Below are 19310 nucleotides of genomic sequence, written 5' to 3' on the forward strand. Positions count from 1 at the left end.
GAAAACTATCGATATATTCATGTTTTCATAGTTCTGGTTTCCGAATAATTACGCTTTATAAAACGACACGTGTAGTGTCGTCATTTTGTAGCGTTACGACCTTATTATGTTCGAACAATGCTCAAGTTGAACACACAAAATGTGAACAAATGGTGAAAAAGCATATACTATGTAGACTTTTTTTCCTATCGTTGTCATATCAAATGAAAAAAACTTAACTCGTGAATTAAAATAGCTAATTATCCGGAAAAAATATAATATTTTTGAAAAAAAATTTCTGTGATTTTTATAAAAAATGTGGAGAACCTTCAACCCGTGAACACTAACAGCGAATATCATCGCTAATGTTCACTGCTTAACCCGTTTTTCTTTCATGCAGAACGATATGGCTGATTAAGTCACCATACGTTCCGGCTTTTGATAGAGAGTATGATACAATCAAAGTACTGACAGTACTGGTATGACGATGCTTTTGAAGAGGTCGGATATAAAACATGAATTTAAGTTTATCTATATCACCGCAATTGTGTATTTTGGTACGAACATTTTGGGAACGAAACACAATTTGGGTATTTTTCTGTACCACTTTTCGTAAAAACTTTCTATAACAATAAAATGTTTGTGGTTTATTAAAAGTATAACACATGCACATTATACCCTACCTTAATGTCGTTGTTTACGTGCTTTATTTAATAATGTTATATGTACGAACGTGATTTGACATGTCCATGGACATGGATTGAATATTGTTTGTTAAAGGGACTGTCCAACAGATTAAAGCGTCGTTCGACGCGAATCGATATTTTGGGAAACTACGAGGATTCCTTATATAGCTAAAAAAACCCTCCGCATTTGACGTGAGCGTGGATGGTCGAGTGGTAGAGTTGGGAGACATTTTACTCCAAGCTTCCATGACTCTAGGGGTCAGTGGTTCGAGCCCTGTGGAGGTTAACGTTTTTTCTTCTTTTTTTTAAATTGTATTATTAATTTTACTGGAGATTTTTAGTTCAAATGTTTAAATTTATCAATATAAAGCATTTAAATCTTTGATACATGCCAAAATCTGTTGGACGGCCCCTTTAATTTAAGTTGAATACGCATAGGCATGTTTGTTCATTAAGTATGGCAATACTTTCATGATTATTCTCGAAGCCAAGCAATATAATTCCCCTACCGGCTCCACCATTGTCATAATTCCACTGTTTACATAATGTTTTAAAATATATTTGTTGCAATAGCAACCATAATTTTTGACGTAGGAACAAAGTTTCATGAAATAATGATAAGAACTTTCAAAAGTAATCGCAAGATCAAGAAAACCACCATTTTAAGCAGTATTTCTAGTCTATTTGATGCCATAGCAACCATCATGTTTGACGAAGGAACGAACTGAAATGACGTGCATAAGGTCCATATTGTCATCTATGCAGGTTTCAAATTACATGAAAAAACATTAAGAACTTTAAAAGTTATCGCAGGATCTAGAAAAGTGTGACAGACTGAATGACAGACGAAGCGAAATCCGTAAGTCCCCTCCGGTGAAACCGGTAGGGGACTAATTAACAGGAAATGATATTCAAAACAAGAATTTCTGACATTCCTTGATGTAATGATTTGATTATAATGAAGACAAGTCATGCACAAACAGTTCTTAATTTTTATAACTATTTTTAAGAAACATGTCCAACTTATTTAAATAACATATATAACAGGATAAAGAATGTATAGAATTGTGAGATCAAAATTGGAACAATAATAGATATGCAGGCTTTTGAACAGAAACATTGGGAAGAGGCTTATATAGTAACCATACATTAAACACAACAGCGAAGACTTAAGTTATTCTGTCTTTATGGTATATTTAACAGAAGCTTTTTGTTATTTTGTCACCTGAAGTTGATTTCTTTTTCAAACACAGAACCGCTATGCTTATCATAAACAATTCAAGATTAATGATATAATTCAACTCGAAGAAGACTCAATCATGAACCACAAACATGTAGCATAAGCATGACTTAATAGTTGACTTCGCTTTAAAAAAACTCAACGAAGAGATGTTTGTCAGAAACACAATGCCCCCTTCTGCGCCCTTTTGAAGCCATATATTTGACCTTGACCTTACATTACTCAAAATGTGCAGCTTCATTAGATACACAGACATGCCAAACATGAAGTTGCTATGTTTAGTGATATAGAAGTTATAAGCAATTTTTGATATGTAAATACGAAACCTAAATGCAAAGTGTGACGGAGAGACAGACAGACTGACTATGTGCCCTCCTTTGGGGCATAACAATAACAACAGTCGCTCTTGTAAAAGGTTGTGGAACGGTATGTTCCAGGAATCAACGGGGATAGCTATCTGCAAACCAAACGAGCAATACAACCAACAATATTTTTTGGGGGGTTCTCTTATAAGAACATTGCGGACAATACGTAACAGAAACAATTGCTTTAGATCATACCAGCAAAATATGATAACTTAATAAACAGTTTGTGAGGAAAAAATTAATCTATTTTCAAAATGTACATAAGTGGGTAATGAAACGACTTCCCCCGTGTGTTGTAACAATTATTTTTCACTGCAGGTCATGCATTTCACTGTAGGTTATGTGATATTGAATTTTTAAACTGAACAGCAAACAACGAGTTTAAAGATAAATTTTGTGTAACGGGAATTAACCTCTTTCCAAACAAGTGTTTGTATTATTTTTTTCTATTTTAGTAATAACGACCTTGACCCAACTTGCCCTAAGTGCAATACTATGCTAAACTAGCAAAGCTACTCTCATCTTATACCTTTGTCAGGCTTTGTGACATGGGTGTTGACAATTCCCTGAGCTGCTGGAGCTTGTCATTACTTTAAATGCAAATTTGTGCATGAAAACACTGCTGGAATTGATAGATATCAATGCAGAATGCTATTGAATTCTGATGCATTTCTTAGGCTGAATCAGAGAACTGTGTTGACCATCATTCAAGGATAAACATTTAATGCTCTAGGGACAAATCCGTTTGAGGTCACCTATAAGAGGGCCAAAAAAAAGTGCACTGGGCAAGGTTTGAATGAAACTGGTGTTAACATCGGGAAGGTGCTTGGCTCACCGATTTACTATCTCAGATTATCAACACTGAAACTAGAAGGGATAAAAATACTATTTTCACCATGAATAATAATCAATGTATATACATATATTTAAGGTTGTTTTACTTGAATGACGCTGAAGTTACCCAGTCCAACGTTCATCCATTACTAATTCTTGCTGACAAGTACGAAGTTTCTTTGCTCTTCCAGCACATGACTGAGTTCATAAAGTCAGTCGTGGATGTTGACAATGCCCTGAGCTGCTAGAGCTTGTCATTTCTTTAAATGCGCATGCAAACATTGCTGGAATTGATAGATAAAACTGTGTTGACCATCATTCAAGGATGAAAATATAATACTCCAGTGACAAGTCCGTTTAAGGTCAACTATAAGAGGGCCAAAAAAGTGCACTGAGCAAGTTTTAAAGAAACTAATGTTAAGATCAGGAAGGTGCTTGGCTCACTGATTTTCTATCTCAGATTATCAACAATGAATTTAGATGAGATTATTCAACTAACATACAAACAATAAGAAAATAAACACAAGGGATATACTGTGTAAACAGAGTTTTGGTAACTTAGCATTTACCTTCTGAACACGCATTTAAAAAAAGTGAAATCTAAACTTTCATTAATATTCAAATGTAAAATTGCTACAGAAACATGTATATATATTATATATATATATATATATATATATATATATATATATATATATATATATATATATATATATATATATATATATAAAGATTGCAAACTTTCATTCAAGTGACATTAGAAATAACAGTGTTGATCAAAACAATGAATCTTTAAATACTGGTATGCGTTATGGCATTTATCACAGGAACATGCATGTAATGGCAGTTGACAGATATTTTCAGAAACACAGTCATGCATGTCGAGTTATACAAGGCTTCTCATATTGGTTATTTCTTTAATATAATTGCATGGACGTGAATACTCAATGTGACTGGTAGTATTAAATGAAAACAATGAAAGAAGATTGTCTGTTATGTCAATGGCTCATATTGACCACTCTATCTTGATGCAAACAGAACAGCAACTTATCAAATATTATGCCATAACCTTTTTTTAAAAATAAGAGCTACCATGCTAAGAAAATAAAACAACCTATAAATAAAAACACTCGATCTTTGTCACAGATATGACAAACACCCCCACATGCCGCATTGAGACACAATATTTTTGCATGTTATCTACACAAAAAGTCTAGATACAACTTCTGACCAATTTTGGTAAAGCTCGTATGAAACTACTTGAATAAGAGAGGGGACACCATGCACAATGTTAAAAACACACCAAGTGACCCCATGACCTAGTTTTTGACCTGGTATGACCCATATTCCAACTTGACCTAGACATCATGTAGATAAAACATCTGACCAAGTTCAATGGAGAAAGGATGAAAACAACTTGAATAAGAGAGTGGACACTAAATACGGACCGACAGAAAAGCTCATTCCTATAGACCCCCTAAACTTCGTTTGTGGGGTATAATAATATATCACGTATACTGTATTATAATGAACAAAAATCTCAAACTGAACACACATGAAAATGGAACAACATAAATGCATCAAAATCGACCTCAACATCTAAACCAAAATACTTATGTTTCTTTGGTCAGACTAAAACAATCAAACAATAGGGCCTGAAAGGCCCATGGTTGCTCACCTTTGATGACAAGATATTTTGGAACAAAATTGACCAAGTTTCATGAAGATCGGAAAATAAATGTGGCTGCTAGAGTGTTAACAAGGTTTAACTTTTGCCATAAAAAAAATTCCCCACCCCGGGTGGCCATGTTTTTAAAGCAACCAAAACCATTTTCGAACTCATCCAAGATATCATTGGGACATATCTTCTGACCAAGTATCATGATGATCGGAAAATAAATGTGACATCAAGAGTGTTAACAAAGTTTTATTGAAGCCATATTAGGAAAATAGCCCTGCCCCCGTGGTGGCCATGTATTTCAACAAACCGGCATAATTTTTTAACACGTCTAAGATATTATTGGGATGAATCTTTTGATCGAGTTTCATGAAGATTGGACTATAAATGTGGCCGTCAGAGTGTTAACAAGATTTTACTATAGCATTGTATAGCCATATTAGGAAAAATGCCCCGCCCCGCCCATTGGCAGCCATGTTTTCCAAGCAAACAACCATTTTGGAACTCATCCAAGATGTCATTAAGACTAATCTTCTGACCATAGTTCATCAAGATTGGACAATAAATGTGGCCTCTAGAGTGTTAACAAGGTTTTACTAAAGCCATAAAAGGAAAAAATGCCCCACCCCCCCCCCTCCCTGGCGGCCATGTTTTTCAACCAACCGGCATCATTTTTTTAACTCATCTAAGATATTATTGGGTCGACCAAGTTTCATGATGATTGGACAATAAATGTGGCCTCTAGATTGTTAACAAGATTTTACTATAGTCATATAAGGAAAAATGCCCCGCCCCTTGGCAGCCATGTTTATCATGAAATTTAACCATTTTCGAACTCATCCAGGAAATCATTGAGATCAATCTTCTGACCAAATTTCAAGAAGATTCGAAATGATTGTGGACTCTAGAGAATTAACAAGGCAAATGTTGAGGCCGCACAACAGATAAAAAGCGATCACAAAAGCTCACCATGAGCAAGTTGTGCTCAGGTTAGCGAAAAATGAACACATATGGAAGGCAGGTAATGCATAAGAACAGTACTGAGAAGGGCATTTGCTAAGTAAAACACACAATATGCAAAAGTTGGAAATTGCATGTTTTAATTTGAAACTCGAGACAAAAGTTAACTTTTTGTGAACAGAGTTGTGATTACTTTGCATTTACTTTCAGAACTAGCATCAAAATTGTGAAAGCTTCACTTAATAATAATAGTCAATGGTAAAATGGCTATAGAAACATGTACGTATAAATAAAATGATAGCAAATTTTCCATCCGGTGACATAAAAACAACAATGTTGATCAAAACAAGAGCACCGCATAACGGGTGCCGTGCTCGGCTGCGAAGAGGTCACAGTGACCTTGACCTTTGACCTAGTTACTCAACAAGAGATGTGTTTGTCAGAAACACAATGCCCCCTACTACGCCGCTTTGCAATAAATTTTCTATTTATCATTTGTCAGGTATACAAATCATCTCCCTTAAAAGCGTATTACTTCCCTTGAATTTTACCCAATCCAACCTGAGGGGGTGGGGGGGGGTCTCACAGTCAATTATATCCATGTCAGACATCACTGACAACCAAGGCCTGTGGTTTAAAAGAGATCATAGCCAGAGTTGATCATGTATCTATGGACACAAGTCCATAGGTATGTAATGAACATCAAAGACATGTTAATAATATCATTTAAAAAAAACTTTTTGACAAATCAATCATTTGAGTTATAAATATTTTAAATAATAAATCTGTACAGTAATGGTGAAAAGAACTTCAATTCTTGGTAAGGAAATATATATTATGAGATTTATAATTAAATAAATTACTACCCTTGAAAGTACTTGTCTCCAAAAATCTCTATTTTTAGTAGCAAATAATTAAAAGCCACAACTGCGATTTAAGATTCAACACTCAAAATGTGCAGCTCCATGAGATACACATGCATGTCAAATATAAAATTGATAGCTTCAATATTGCAGCAGTGACATTACATGAGCAATTTTGACCCAAATATTTTACCTTGAAGGATGACCTTGACCTTTCACCACTCAAAATGTGCAGCTCCATGAGATATAAATGCATGCCAAATATCAAGTTGCTATCTTCAATGTTGCACAAGAATTCATAAATAAGCGATTTTGGCCACATATATTTGACCTCTGACCTTAAAGGATGACCTTGACCTTTTACCACTCAACACGTGCAGCACTATAAGATACAAATGCATGCCAAATGTCAAGAAGCTATCTTCAATATTGCAAAAGTATACAATAAAATGAGAGATTTTGACACATATATTTAACCTTTGACCTTGAAGAATGACCTTGACATTTTACGACTCAAAATGTGAAGCTTCATGAGATACACATGCATGCCTAATATAAAGTTGTTATCTTCAATATACCAAAAGTTATTGCAAAATGTTAAAGTTGGCGCAAACCAACCAACAGACAGGGCAAAAATAATATGTCCCCCACTACTATAGTGGGGGACATAAAAATGCCCTGCCCCCTGGTGGCCATGTTTTTAAAGCAAAACCATTTTCGTACTCATCCGAGATGAAGATCAGAAAATAAAAGTGGCCTCTAGAGTGTTAACAAGGTTTAACTATAGGCATATAAGAAAAAATGCCCCGCCCCTTGCGGCCATGTTTTTCAACCAACCGGCACCATCTTCAAACTCGTCCGATATATTATAGTGTTGAATCTTCTGAACAAGTTTCATGAAGTTTGGACAATAATTGTTGCCTCTAGAGTGTTAACAAGATTTTACTACAGCCATAAAAGGAAAAATGCTCCGCCCCTTTTCAGCCATGTTTTTCAAGCAAACATAATTATTTTCGAACTCATCCAAGATATCATTGAAACCAATCTTCTGACCAAAGGTCATGAAGATTGAACAAAAAAAGTTGCCTCTATAGAGTATTAACAAGGCAAATGTTTATGCATGATGGGCGACAGACACAAGGCGATCACAAAAGCTTTCCATGAGCACAGTGTTCAGGTGAGCTAAAAATGAATACACATGGAAGGCATGTAATGCATACGAACAGTACTGAGAAGAGCATTTGCTTAGTAAGACACAAATAATGCATACATAGGAAATTGCATGCTTAAGTAATAATTTGAAACTCAAAACAAAAGTATTTTTTTTGTAAACAGAGTTTAAATTACTTTGCATTTACTTCCAAAAGTAACAACAAATTAATTGTGAAAGCCTCACCTTACATAAACTAGAGCTTTGTAGCAGAGGTGACGAATACCCCCACATGCTGCATTGACACAGAATATTTTGCATGTTTTTACAAAAACAGTTGACATCATGCTCAATTTTTAAAATGCACTAAGTGACCCCGTGACCTTGTTTTCGACCGAAAATGGCCCATGTTCGAACATGACCTACACATCTATATACAACTTTTGACCAATTGCGGGGCAGATCGGATGTAAACTACTTGAATAAGAGAACGGACACCATGCTCAATGTTTAACACGCACTAAGTGACCCTGTGACCTTTTTTTTGACTCGATATGACAAATATTCACACTTTACCTAGACATCATCTAGATACAAGATCTAACCAAGTTTGGTGAAGATCGGATTAAAACTACTTGAATTAAAGAGTGGACAAGCTCAATGTTTAAAACGCACTTAGTGACCCCGTGACCTAGTTTTAAACCCGACATTACTAATATACGAACTTGACCTAGATATCATTTAGATACAACATCTAACCAAGTTTGGTGAAGAACAGATGAAAACTACTTGAATTAGAGAGCGAACACTGAATACGGACAAACAGACAGACTGACTGACAGACCAACCGACAAGCTAACTCCTATATACCTCCTAAACTTTGTTTTTGGGGGTTTAAAGAAAATAGTAAAATGGCTATAGGAATCTTGTTATACTGGTTCTACAAGATTTTGGTAAGTTTGTCCTGTCTCATCACTCAGCAAGAGACACACTGGTGATTTCACTCCCTGTCTGCTTGAGGTTAAATATGACCGGACCACCTACCGTCAACTGATCCACGTCATGTGTCTCACTAGGCAGTGCAAGTATCAAGAGTTCAGCGGGCACTGTCACAATCTTTTCATTATCTAGCAGCAAGTCTGCAATTCCGCCTTCCAGACTGACCCCGATCACAACAATCCGCGTCTCTTGTAAGGGAGCATCTGATTCCTAAATATGTGAAAGAAAATGCTTGTCTTACTTTTAATTAAATGACGCCTTGTTTTTATGGTGTGACATAAAAGCAGTTATAGTTTGATACAACTAATACTTCACCCTCACTCAGATTGTGTGATTTTTCTTCAATATCTCTTTTATTTTGCCATTAATTGATTATTTAATGTTGTTGTATTTTCCTAAAAACAATTTCAACCTGATAAAAATGTCATAGATAAATGCTTCAGCTGTATGAGTTACAAATGCATCTTAAATAAAAAGTATCTGTATCAAGTGGTACAAACGTTTTGGCACATTTGAAATAACACATTTTGACCTTTGACCTTTCATGATGACCTTTAACATAACATTTTAAGGAGTGTGCAGCTCCACGAGTTACACATACAAACCAAATATCAAGGTGCTATTTGCATTAGTTCAAAAGTTATGGCTTATGCTAAAATAATTAACCTTTGACCGTGAAGGATGACCGTAATCTGCCACCAATAAAAATGTTCAGTTCCATGAGATACACATGCATGCCAAATATACATTTGCTATCTTAAATGGTTGAAAAGTTTTGGTCAATGTTGAAGTATTTGAGCTTTTAGAAGAGCTTAAGCTTAGACCTTAATTGGGGACCTTGACCTTACCAATTGACCAGTTTCACAATACTACCACTGCTGCTATTTTTAGATATCACGTGGTGCGTAGAATTTCGGAACGAGGCGAAACGTGACAACTTTCTCTTCATTTGTATTGAAAATGGCGGAGAGCATCGACGAATATTTGTGTTACTCTGTGGAGAATTTAGAGACTTTGACTGTGAATCATTTGAAGCAAGTGTTAAAAAATGTGTCTGAACAAGTTACTGGCAAGAAAGCTTCATTAGTGTCTCGTCTGTATGCGTACATTTGTCGTGTAAACGCACAGAAACAGGAAAATCTAGACATAAACCAAGGATTAACACTAACAGTGGACATTACTATTCCTGAACAATGTACGTTCGACGATTTAATCGTTCTTGCCGACGAAGCAGGGTGGACTAATGACCTGCGATTGCTACCAAATGTGAACTTTCACCAGTTGTACCAGTATCTGGTAGAAAGGACAAGAAAATACGGTGATCAAATCATGAAAGGCACTGTGTTTAAGAAAGAAAGAGCGTATAGCGTCATATTAATGACATTAAAGTTGCTGTTAACGAAAACTTGACCCTAGTCAGAGCTAAAGTAATTGCCTCCATGAAAAAAATGAAATACAAGGTTGTAGTTGTCTTGAAGAACAATGGGGATGTGATGTATGCTGCCTGTGACTGTCCAGCCGGATAATTACATAGTTATCTTTATTGTAATTAATTGGTGCATGTCTTACTTTTCATTTCTTTTCATTGGCACTGCACATAACCATGATTTGTTTAGTTTGCTACACAACAGCCATGTATCCATATAATTGTTTATTGAAATATCATTTAATCAATATGTACAGTACATTATGAACATGTATGTACAATTATGTATGTATATATGTACACAAGAATCACACGGGTCTTTGGAAAGTAGATAATATAAATTACTGTAAACACCAGCAACATGTATTTCTTGAAACTTATCTTTTCATTACAAAGTGATGCTATTACAGTTTGTTTTTTTAGAAATTTTAGTTGTTCTTGTTTACAAGAGAGCTGGATAATAATGCGGGAATATTGTCAATTAAAATGAATAATAGTTTGTTTATTTACAAAGTTTGCAGTGTAAGAATACAAGCACTACTTTTAAAATTGTTTCTTATTGTCTCTATATTTCTCTTATGATGAATTTCAGACTCGGTCCTTGAGGAGAAGGCAAGTGTAACCATGTTGGAGGACTGTTGTTCTGTGTGGAGGACTTCGCACGGAATGACATGCCGAAGGCACCAGAAGTTGTGACCTGCACATCAAGGCTAAGCAACTGGAATGTTCCACGAGATCTCAAAATGGACTCTGCTTCCCTTGCTAAACTAAAAATTCGTAAGGTAGCTCATGGAAAACTTCATGATCAATCCCCAATTTCCACTAATTATGATCCTCGCGCTCCTGCTGACAGATGTGTGGATTTTGCAGCGTTGGGAACACTGTACACCGACTTGGAAAAGTGTATGCCTGCTTCTGGATTTTTTTTGTTTCATGAAGACCTTTCGGAAACCAATACCGGTAGTGAGGAGGTTGAGGTTCTGCTTGATGAAAGCTTTCATGTTGCTGACCAAGTTGAGGTGAACACTTCCATCAATGAAGTTAGACGCAATATTGATAAAAGCAGTGAATTATCGGACATAAATGTGTTTAAACTTTGTACTGTGAACATGCAGGACATTGATTACTCCGGAAACCACTGTGAAATTCAGTCAGCAGTGTCACAATACATTGATAACGATCATGTTGATCCTGAAATAATCAACACATTGGAAGGACGAACCAAGGCACAAAGTGATTCAGACTTGTGGAACAATGTGCGCAAGTGCAAGTTAACTGCTTCAAATTTTGGCAAAATTATTAAGCGCAAGAAGAACCCTGATGGTTTGTTGAAGCAGATGCTTTACTCCAACTTTACTTCGAAAGCAACAGAATATGGGAGGAAAAATGAAGATATTGCGGTGAAGGAGTACATGAACAAAATGGCGACAAGTGGAACAAATGTGGTCGTTACAAAAATGGGACTATTACTGCATAAGCAATATACGTGGCTGGGTGCTTCAGTCGATGGGATAATACATGACACCACTTAAGATAGCTTCGGATGTCTTGAAGTAAAATGCCCCATGTCGCGTGGCGGCTTAAGTGTGAACGAAGCGGTTGAAAAGCAGCCATTTTGTCTTAGAAAAACTGACAGAGGTGACGTCAAGTTGAGTAGAAATCATGACTATTACTTTCAAGTTCAAGGGCAAATGTTTGTAACTGGGCTTTCATGGACTGACTTTGTTGTGTGAATTGGAAATGGTGTAGTATTTATCGAGCGCATCCAGTTTGACCAAGCTTCCTGGGATTCTCGATGGCTGCCAGCCTTGCAAACATTTTACAAGACAGTTTTTGTGCCTGAGATGTTCACTAGACGAGTTCACGACTTAGTTAATAACTACATGTAAGCCGTATTGTTGAGAAATAGCTTCCATCTCTTGTATATATGTAAAAATGTATATATTCATGAACTGCAAATATCAAGCATTTATGTTAATCCTTTCAGTGCAGGAACCAGATTTTGAAAGCCGGCCTGTGCAAACAGTTTGGATCCAGATGAGACGCCACAAAACGTGGCGTCTCATCAGGATCCAAACTGTTTGCTAGTCTGATAGTATTTTTTGAAAAAAATCGAAGAAAATGCTAAATTTAGAAATTCAGCAGACGACATTTTAGCAGACGACAAATTTCCCAGCATGCAAAGGGTTAAACAGTATTCTTGTTATTATATGTTATGTTTAATTTGTTAAGAATTTCCATCTTACTGTTTCATTGAGTAATAACATCTGAATTTAAAGTCACTTCTAGTGTATATATATGTACTTATGAATTAATTATGTGCTCTTGTTATTATATTGATATTTATTTTTAATTATATTGATATTTAAAAAGAAACTAAGAAGAGCTGCTTGCTTTATTTTTTAACAGTAATAACATCATACGCATTTCTTAATTTTATAAAGGTTAATAGCTTATATTAAATGAATATGCAGTATTATGGTACCTTTTTGTTACATGTTTTAAGTGCTTAATAAAATGATGAAACTCTGAATTTTTCTTGTTATGTACACAAATCAATACTTCTGGCCCTAGATGCTCAGAAAGGGATTAGGGTCTTGTGATGTTTAATGAGCAAAATAAATGATTTTTTATATTATCATTCAATACGTTTCATCATTATATCTAAATGCCAAGGTATATTATTTTGAGCAACTGGATACAGGAGTTTTTATTTATTTGGAAGTGCATATACCAATAAGGATAATGGATATTACATTGCCATCTTTCTTTTAATGCCCATTGTTCACATTATGGAATACTATTTTTTAAAGTAGAAAGGTCATGCTTATTAATACAAAAGTCATAGTAATAAATGTTTATGATGCAAAGTTTAATTGGGGGGTACTAGTGTCTAATCTGGTACCATACTGTGTCTGCCATAATCACCCTGAGATAATATCCACTGATAAGACACCACCCAAATTGCCATAAAGTGCATGACACAGTTGGCATATCTGCGTTAAGTAATACACAGAACTGGTGTCAATTTGAGATCTTCTTGGCTGGTTTCCTTGGATATTTGTGACAATTAAGAAAATAAGAAAGCTATCCTCTTTGTGACATTCGTAAAATTGAATCCAAATAGGATTACCAAGAAATGCCAAGGTGTTCATTGTTCATGCATGAAATCAATACTTATAATTATGACCCATGCACAATACCCTTAGCATATTAATATTGCAATTAATAGTTCAATATAACATACTTTATGGTGTTAGCAAACAGAATTCATATTATTTGGTTTTAATATTAGTATAAGTAATTTTACATATTTATTTTTGAGCAGCACATTTAATTTCTCAAAATTGCTTAGAAGTTGACAAGCACACAATATTATTATTTTGGTGATCCAGGCTAAAGCCTAAGTTATTTATAAGTTGAAATATATTTGTACTTTTTATAGCTTTTTCCTGATTCACACATTAGTTCTTAATAATAAGTAAATAAGAGGATTAAAATAACTTTTTTTTTGTTGCCAAACCATTGATGCATACATGCTTAAAAATAAGTTCATTTTGAAATAATCCTCATCTGTAAATTACATAAAGGGATTCCATATATCACTCAAAGTAAAGAAAACACCATGTCCAATAGAATAAATTTAATGAGCATACAATAAAAATACACAAAACACAAAATATGTAACATTTAAAACATAGAATACATCTTAAACACCATCACAATGCAGATAGATAATCAAGTCAAGTAAGAACATTTAACAGCCAGGTAACTGGTTACTTCATAATTTTGTGAGCTGGTGGAAGTAAAGGTGGCAAAAAGTTGGTTAAATAAGCAACCACCTTCACAATGTGCTCAGCAATGTGGCTTAAACTCAGTGGCATCAGCCCATCAATTATGTGGTAGTTCTTGATTCTCCCAATCTCACGTTCAACATGTATTCGCACAGAAGCAATGTCCATGGTTTCACGTACAACACTGGCTGACAATTGGCTTCGTCAATTTAGAAATGGCGGAATGTTGAGGCCAACTCCTTCCGGAAGGATGTCCTTAATGTCGAACCCTCTATCAGCCATGATGTTGTCTCCCTTTTCAAAAAGATCAAGAAGACCTGATTTTGGGGTAATTGCCTTGTCTGAGATTTTTCCACCCCACAAACCGGATATAAAAGTTAAGGTACCATTTGGACTTACTCCCACTAACACTTTCAAAGTGTTATGGTGCTTGTAGTTCGACCATGTTTGACTTTGGGTTGCCATTACGCTTGAAACTTCAATAAAGATTCCTGTACAATCAATGATGATTCGTGTTGTTGGGTACTGGTTGAATTCTAACGGCATATTTTTTCTGACAGACTTCTGGGAAAGAAATGGAAATAAGTCCGGAAGTTCATGAGACAAGAAAATAATCCAAGTCGTGAAGATTTTTGAAAAATGTCCTTGAGAAATGCCAAAACGTTCAGAAATGTCCCTTACAAACAACCCAACCTTTAACCTTACAAGCACCATAAACAATTCTTCTTTTGTTGATAATGCCCGTTTTTTCCCAGGTCTGCTTGTACTGTGTGTTTGGTGTTTTGGAGCATCTTCCCCTGACTCACTGCGCCCTCTCCAATAATTAAGTTTCTCACTTTTTGTCTCTAAATATTTAAAAAAAGCATTAAATGTTTCAATGTTTGGAAAGCCTGTGTAGAACATCACTGCATGCTTGTCATCACTTATTTTTTCTAAGGAAAACCTATTGGCTTCAAATTCACTGATGGTTGCATTTAATTCATCAATTGTCTTTTCCAAATAATCACACTTTGCCTGACACGCTTTTAACTGTTCGCTAAGAAGTTCCACGTCTGTGAACGACTTCAATGTGGAATATTCATGGTCACAGTGTGTAGATGATACTGGTTGCACACTAACCTCTGCAATTAAATCTTCTGTTTCCGTTTTGCATGCTTTATCTGCCATTTGAGGCAACTTGACTGCTGTCTGAAGAATAGAAAAGGCACAATTAAATACAACAGAATACTACATATCTGTAACAGTTATACTATCTTATTATTATTCTTTCCGGTGGTTTATAGAGAATTATCAGTGAAATAAAACTGATATTTCACCGTTTGAAATAGTGAAAAATAACAGTGAAAATATCGATATTTTTTTCACTGTTTTACTGTAAAATGACGTCATTTTTTACGAAATGGCTGCATTTTTGGACGAAATGATGTCATTATTCCAGCAAAAGTCTCCCATTAAACTCTTAACAATGTGAAAAAAGCACAATATAAAAAGAAAATGTGTTGGATTTGTTGGAATATCGATTTTAATTCACTCGTGATCATAGAAACAATATATATTCACTCGTGGCTGCGCCACGCGTGAACATTATATTTTTTATGATCACTCGTGAAATAAAATCGATATTCCACCGAATCCAAAAAATATCCTCTTAATTTTTTTGAAAAGGTTTTGTTTACTGCTTTGCCTTTAAACTGGACATGTGACCCTATTTAAGGTAATTACTTAACTGAGTCTTGTTGCGTGCCATGCCCATATAAAACGGACATGTTATGGAATTTATTTCTGGTTAACCACTCAAGATAATACAGACTAATAAAGAGAATACTAGGTTCGCGTTGAACAAGTTTATTAAGCAAAGCTCAGAAGCAGGAAGTGCAAGAATTGGAAAGCAAATATAATCACCAAAAGACTTATTTAACGTTATGTTATTTGTTAACTTACAAACTCTGGATGATTGTCTGGCGACACAGGTGCATCCACCATCAGATTTGCTTGGTCCTTGCTGGGCGACAATGGCAGGCGGTTCTTTGGAGGCTTTCGTTCACTGACTTTTGACCAGTTGAAAACTGATGGCTCTAATCCAGGTTCTAAAGTCCATCGCTTACTACCTAAGGCTTTCTTAAAATCTGACTCAAGAAAATGTTCGTGGCAAATCACAGTTCTTGGAGTCATGTTGAACCCATCAAGCCCATCTTGTCTTTTTATTAATGCGCACCAACGTTGCTTTTGTTTTCTGTTTTCTAGAACATGTTTTGGAATGTTAAAAAAATGATTATCAGACAATGCATTCTCCTTGTCATAGCGGCAATTTACACATCCGTAGACACAACACATCTGGCCTCTTCTTCTTGACTGAGCCATGTTCTGAAGAAAAAAACCTTAAGTAAGTAATATGTTAGATAGATCTAGTTCGATTTTTACTTTCTAAATTTAAATGGACATAAATATTCTAATATTAATGGGCCTTATATGGTTTAACAGTAGTTGCAATTAAATGCATAAAGTTGAACTTAAGGAAGAAAACAGTTAACCAATATGATACATATCATTAGACTGGCACCTTATATGAAGAAGACGAAGAAAAATTCAGTTGACATTTCAGGTTTAACTCAATTGGACTAACAAAACGAAAACATTTGTCCAGGGTTATGCACATATCAAATAAACACATAAATGTTTACCTAATACGCTTTTTGATGACTCAATCCACACACAATTAATTTCCGAATTCGTACACTATTTTTTCCTTACTAAATCATAACTTCCGCGTCTTTGTTAATTTTAGATATAGTATAAACTATTGACAGGAAATGAACGACTGAAAATGGGAAGTAAATATTTACTGCTAATTCTGACGATGTCGATTTGTGTTGACAATATCGTTACGTCGCCGAATTATCGCCTTCAAAAGCGTGAAGGGTCGAAATCCGATGCGGCGTCGTCTGACACTATCAGAAATGGCATCACGTTTCGCCTCGTTCTTGAATTCTGCGAGTCACGTGACTTCACACTCTTATCAATTTCGGCCTATTGTGAAAAGGGTCTATTCAATATTTCAAACATTCAGATGCATGAGATACATATGTATAGCAAATATGAAATTTATGAAAGAACTTACAGGGTTTAACAGTCACGTCAAATTTTAGGGATTCCTAAGACTCTAGTTAGTAATTCTCAGGGGTCCGGTCAATTAAAACGGGTGTCCCAATACAATTCGGTGATATTTTAGTAGTATAGCACTCCCGTCATTGACACTTGCATGGCATATTATTCATGGCAAGTATTGTTCGATCGTTTTTGCTGTGAATACTGAATTTGTTGTTTTCAGCATACTACATTTGAAACATGATACTGTTTAATGTGTGAATACTACAGATATATATATATATAAATAAACAAGAAATAATCTGTAAACTTGTTTGAAAGAATGCTAGAAGGTGACCTGGTTTTGACATTTGTGCAAACGAAAAAGGGGGATATTTAAATGCACGCCATTTGAGTTACAAGCAGTGAATGCATGCTTAATATGCTGGCTGTGTCAAAGTCAATTAGCTAAAAGTAAAGTTATATATTATTTACGTAAACTATAGCACAAAACCTATAAAATTATTAAAAAATGTATTTATTTGTTTAAAGTAAAGATTGTATAAATTTATTGATAGTTTTAATCTTGCTTGCCAGATTATAAGCTATCATAACTTCAGGGAACTTTTCTTTCATAGCGACATAAATAGCTCACATTAATGCAATGTAACCTCAATTCGGGATTCTGCATCTAGAAACAGCAGGTGTCGTAGATCTATCTATCGGTAGATAAATCAACAAACGAGACAACTAGTACATCCTTGTAGAAAATTATTTACTGCACTTTTCTTTCAAAGTTTCGTGTCGATATGAAGAGAACTTATGCGTTTAAATCATTGTGCATTCCATGGGATGCAAATATGACAGGTTCTGACTGGCATTTTAAGTGTATGTAACGCAGAATATCGCGTGTTTTAAACCCTGAACTTGCGAAAAAATTGAAGTTTACATAAAATTAGCAATTTTGACCCATATATTTGACATTGAAGTATGACCATGACCTTTCACCACTCAAAATGTGCAGCTCCATTACATAAACATGGATGCCAAGTATCAAATTGCTGTTTTCAATATTGCAAAAGTTATAGCCAATGTTACAGTTTTACACAAACCAACAGACAGACAGGGCAAAAACAATGTCCCCCAGTAGACTGAGTGAGGGACATAAAAATTGTGTTTGTGATGTACTATGTCACTAAGTACTTATACGAAAATAGGGGCTTAATCAAATAAACACGTTTCCATACAAGTTACTTATTTAAATACCTAATTACTTGTTTGAATTTATTTAGGCTGTTTAAAAGGAATGAAATAGAACAAAGTATTTTCATAATGACAAAACTGGTGAGAAAACGTTGACAATATGCAACATGAGCAGTATACATTGTAATGTTGATGATAGGGCAAGTAGAATAGCCAAGACGTTTCACATATGGACTGATCACAGTGATTTTTCATTCTCAATCGGTAAAAATACCTTTACCATACCAATTTGGACAATTAGCGTTAAAAAAAACTAAAATTGGGAAAATTCGCGTCATGAAACCTTCCAAATGGGAATTTTTTACTATTTTAATTGCTTGGTATCCATAGCATAAATCAACTCAAATTTCGATTTCCATTCATTTTGGCTTGAAATGTTCAGTGTTAGTGCTTATTTTATTTATTAACTTGCGGATAATGCACTTTAGAAATAAAATGGCATTTTGCACGAAATTTTTCTTCTCTTAGGGAAATATTCAGAAAGATTGGGAATAATGTAGCTTTTTTCAATTAGGAAAGTACCTTTTACGGGTACTTTATAAAGAAGGGAAACAAGAGCACCGCACAACGGGTTGCACGCTCGGCTGAGAAAGCTTGTCAGATGTTTTGATTATTTCTTTGGAGGTGACAGTGACCTTTGACCTAGTGACCCCAAAATTGGTGTGGTATGCAGAACTCATCAAGGTGCATCTACATATGAAGTTTCAAAGTTGTACATGTAGGTAGAAGCATTTTGATTTTTGAGCAAAATGTTAAGGTTTAGCACGACGCCAGTGGACCACACGGCACAACAACGACAAGACAATGACGAGATGGCTAAGACAATACCTCGGGTTTTCTTAGCTGAATAGTCTTAACGTTAAACAAGAAATATGTTTGTCAGAAACACTATGTCCCCTTCTGTGCGGTTTTGATTTAGTTTTTTTAGTTTTTTTGGCCTTTGACCTTAAAGGATTACCTTGACCTTTTACCACTCAAAATATGCAGCT

The 19310-nt window shown here is 35.2% G+C and overlaps 1 protein-coding gene across 1 annotated transcript; it reads right to left on the reverse strand.

Moving 5' to 3' along the window:
- Window positions 1–14178: 14178 nt before the first annotated feature.
- LOC127869808 (uncharacterized) lies at window positions 14179–15141 on the reverse strand. The gene has a single exon (XM_052412467.1). It carries the CDS (start codon window positions 15139–15141, stop codon window positions 14179–14181), a length of 963 nt encoding a protein of 320 aa, XP_052268427.1.
- Between the last annotated feature and the right edge of the window lie 4169 nt (window positions 15142–19310).

This window comes from Dreissena polymorpha, chromosome 2, assembly GCF_020536995.1.
Source record: "Dreissena polymorpha isolate Duluth1 chromosome 2, UMN_Dpol_1.0, whole genome shotgun sequence".
Lineage (NCBI taxonomy): Eukaryota > Metazoa > Mollusca > Bivalvia > Myida > Dreissenidae > Dreissena > Dreissena polymorpha.